This window comes from Limulus polyphemus, unplaced genomic scaffold (genome assembly GCF_000517525.1).
Source record: "Limulus polyphemus unplaced genomic scaffold, Limulus_polyphemus-2.1.2 Scaffold11191, whole genome shotgun sequence".
Classification (NCBI taxonomy): domain Eukaryota; kingdom Metazoa; phylum Arthropoda; class Merostomata; order Xiphosura; family Limulidae; genus Limulus; species Limulus polyphemus.
Genome location: NW_013676801.1, coordinates 1,630 through 5,357, shown reverse-complemented (window position 1 = coordinate 5,357; position 3,728 = coordinate 1,630). Strand labels below are relative to the sequence as shown.

At 36.9% G+C, this 3,728-nt stretch overlaps 1 protein-coding gene across 2 annotated transcripts in view; it reads right to left on the bottom strand.

Moving 5' to 3' along the window:
* The window catches only part of LOC106476674 (uridine phosphorylase 2-like), a 10,660-nt gene extending 7,316 nt beyond the window's left edge, over positions 1–3,344 (bottom strand). Inside the window, exon 1 of one of the 2 annotated variants that reach the window (XM_022380477.1) lies at positions 3,227–3,344. In XM_022380477.1, coding sequence (XP_022236185.1) covers positions 3,227–3,246 — 20 coding nt within the window. In that variant the 5' untranslated portion in view covers positions 3,247–3,344. The remainder of the gene's footprint in view (positions 1–3,226) is intronic. The other variant, XM_022380478.1, reaches the window with a different exon arrangement.
* Between the last annotated feature and the right edge of the window lie 384 nt (positions 3,345–3,728).

Below are 3,728 nucleotides of genomic sequence, written 5' to 3'. Positions count from 1 at the left end.
AGTGAGTAACCACGTGAAAGGAACACGTACATACCAGACATCTACCATTAGTGAGTAACCACGTGAAAGGAACACGTACATACCAGACATCTAATCATTAGTGAGTTACCACGTGAAAGGAACACGTACATACCAGACATCTAATCATTATTGAGTTAATACGTGAAAGGAACACGTACATACCAGACATCTAATCATTAGTGAGTAACCAGGTGAAAGGAACACGTACATACCAGACATCTAATCATTAGTGAGTAACCACGTGAAAGGAACCCTTAATTAAGTAACATCAGCGTGAGTTTACATAAAAATATTGTTTTAATAACTGATTAGATATATATTAGTTATTCACGTGGTGTCGCAACAAACACTCTATGTAATGCCGTCTCGCGTTTCGCAAGTATCACATGTAGTACTACGAATATACTAAACGCACCTCTGTTCTACAGCCACAGACGTTGCCATGACAACCGAACTGATAAAAGTCTTCAAGTCTATCTGTTCTTATACATTTTGATTACTATTTAGTATTAGTCTAGTGGGTTAGTAATAACCTTGGCTTTCTTTAACCACCGATTTATTTTACTCTTTTTAAACGCCTTTTCCTAACTTCATATCTGTTTATTTGCTGAATTTCGTTCTAACTTTATCTAGCGACATACAAAATTATAAACTTTTTATTTCTTTGACTCGCACGACATACTTGCATTGACGTATACTGTGACGATCTATCGAAGATACATCTGGCCAAACCACTTCTGGAATCTACGTGGATCGAACAGTTTATCATCGAGCATAGCTATGTAAAAACTGTTAATACAACAGAAACCAGAACGTGTTTAGTCAGGTTGTATTTCTCCGTAGTGGAGGAGGGTAGCAAGTGTGGGAAGAGCTTGTTCTTCTCTTTAAATAAACTAATATATACTCTTAGTTTTTAAAAAAATTCTTCGGGCTGAAGAGGTTTAATTCAGTTTCAGTAAGTGCAACTGCGTCTATAGAAAGGTAATGAAATAAAAGAGGTTTTCTTTTTAATCTTTTACGATCTCGAATTCACAAAATGTTACATCTCAAGAAAACTGGGTTAAGTACAAATAAGTTATCACAGTCGCAGTGCTTTGCCCATCAAAGTTGTTTTGTTTCATCTAAAATCATCACCAGGACCTGATGATAACGTTAATATGACACTACAAAATATTCACCAGGACCTGATGATAACGTTAATATGACACTACAAAATCATCACCAGGAGTGTCGTATTAACGTTATCATCAGGTACAAAATCATCACCAGGGCCTGATGATAACGTTAATATGACACTAACTTCACTTGAAAACTCAGGAACTTTGGAATTTTATTATGATGGTTGAGGACAACTTGTTCTACCTTTACCATAAACGCCAGTATTATGTTGAAGATTTAGGACAAGATGGTCAACATCTTTATTGGTATTATGTTAATGACTTGGCTAATCTGTCTGGTTTCGACTGAGTTGGGCATTATGTTGGTAATTTAGAACAGTCATCGTTTTTGATAAAGACTGGCTATGACGTATATGTCAGACTAAGTCAGACTTGAACAGCTAATTACATTGTCATTCAGGCATTTTTTACTTTTCACTTTGGATCGCAATCCTATTACTACATTGGTGAATAAACTATTAAAGCAGTTAGTAACAATAACAGTGAAGTTTCTCTGGAGAAGGGAACACTGTTAAAGCAGTTAGTAACAATAACAGTGAAGTTTCTCTGGAGAAGGAAACACTGTTAAAGCAGTTAGTAACAATAACAGTGAAGTTTCTCTGGAGAAGGGAACACTGTTAAAGCAGTTAGTAACAATAACAGTGAAGTTTCTCTGGAGAAGGGAACACTGTTAAAGCAGTTAGTAACAATAACAGTGAAGTTTCTCTGGAGAAGGGAACACTGTTAATAATCTCTGTTCTCGTTTCTTTGGTGAAGGAAATCCCACTAGTACATTTAGCCCGTTTCTCTGGTGAAGGAAATCCCACTAGTACATTTAGCCCGTTTCTCTGGTGAAGGAAATCCCACTAGTACATTTAACCCGTTTCTCTGGTGAAGGAAATCCCACTAGTACATTTAACCAGTTTCTCTGGTAAAGCTAATCCTGCTAACCACTTTTATTCCTGTTTTTCTGGTAAAGCGAATCCTGCTAATTACTTTTACTCCTGTTTTTCTGGTAAAGCGAATCCCGCTAACCACTTTTATTCCCGTTTTTCTGGTAAAGCGAATCCCGCTAACCACTTTTACTCCTGTTTTTCTGGTAAAGCTAATCCTGCTAACCACTTTTACTCCTGTTTTTCTGGTAAAGCGAATCCCGCTAATTACTTTTACTCCTGTTTTTCTGGTAAAGCTAATCCTGCTAATTACTTTTACCCAAGCAAACTCGGTTTCCCCCGTTTTTACTTTTATTAGTGGTAATATATTTCATAAAGAGTTGAAATTTAAAGCTAAAGATGAAATGAGAACTAAGTTGAAACATGGAAGAAAAACATTCCAATAAATGTGGGCTCGCTATAAGTGTGATGGGTAAATCCAAAACATTCCAATAAATGTGGGCTCGCTATAAGTGTGATGGGTAAATCCAAAACATACCAATAAATGTGGGCTCGCTATAAGTGTGATGGGTAAATCCAAAACATACCAATAAATGTGGGCTCGCTATAAGTGTGATGGGTAAATCCAAAACATACCAATAAATGTGGGCTCGCTATAAGTGTGATGGGTAAATCCCCCTTTTCGGTCAAGTCAAGGACAGTTATGTGCAGATAAACCTTTGTATAGCTTTGGGTGGAAATTCTAAAACAAAGAAACGAACAATACAGTACGAGCATGCTCAGTGTGGCTGAATATGCAGCTCTACCCTGTTTAATGTGAGTTTTCTACGCTTCTCTATGTTGGGATACAGTTTCTTAGGAATGTCGGTCCATTACCTCACAGACAAGAGAAACCGTGCATAACGTTCGATCTGGCTTCTCTAAGTACAGTTACAGACTAGCCACATATTAGTAATAACATCTGAAGTAAAACTTGTTAAATATTCTGAATACCCTTGATGAGTATACTTTGTTAAATCGGCCAAACGCTTTAGATGGAGGGTGAGGGCCTACTAGTACCATCGACACGTTGGCTTAGTTTTACAGTGTTTTAATTAGTTTATGACATTATTTCTTACTGCTATTTTATTTATATTTAGACTGGTACAACCTTACCGTAAAATATCTCCCATCATTCTCTCCAATACTAATAGGTCAGCAGTCTCTGCCGGTCAACAGTGGTTTAAACTACACTGGAATACGTCTCTTGTCAAGGTTTAGTGGAAAACATGCAATTTCATGACGTCACAGACAATTCGATCAATAATGTGTCATAAAGCCAGACTACGGGTGTGTCAGGGAGTTCGTCCAATCAAAGAACCAATGTCGAAGGTAATTCAGTAGAAGAAGATGACGTCATAGAATAAAACCTCCAGCTGAAAGAAACCACCTTGCAGGAAAATACTTTTGATGTAAAAACACTGGAACACATTATGTTTTCCAGTGTTCAGGATAACAACAATATTGTTATTTCCCTGTTTAATATCGAGATCCGTTATGAACACACCAGTTTAGGGTAGTGACTAGGTTTTCAAGTGTTCAGGATAACAACAATATTGTTATTTCCCTGTTTAATATCGAGATTCGTTATGAACACTTCAGTTTAGGGTAGTGACTA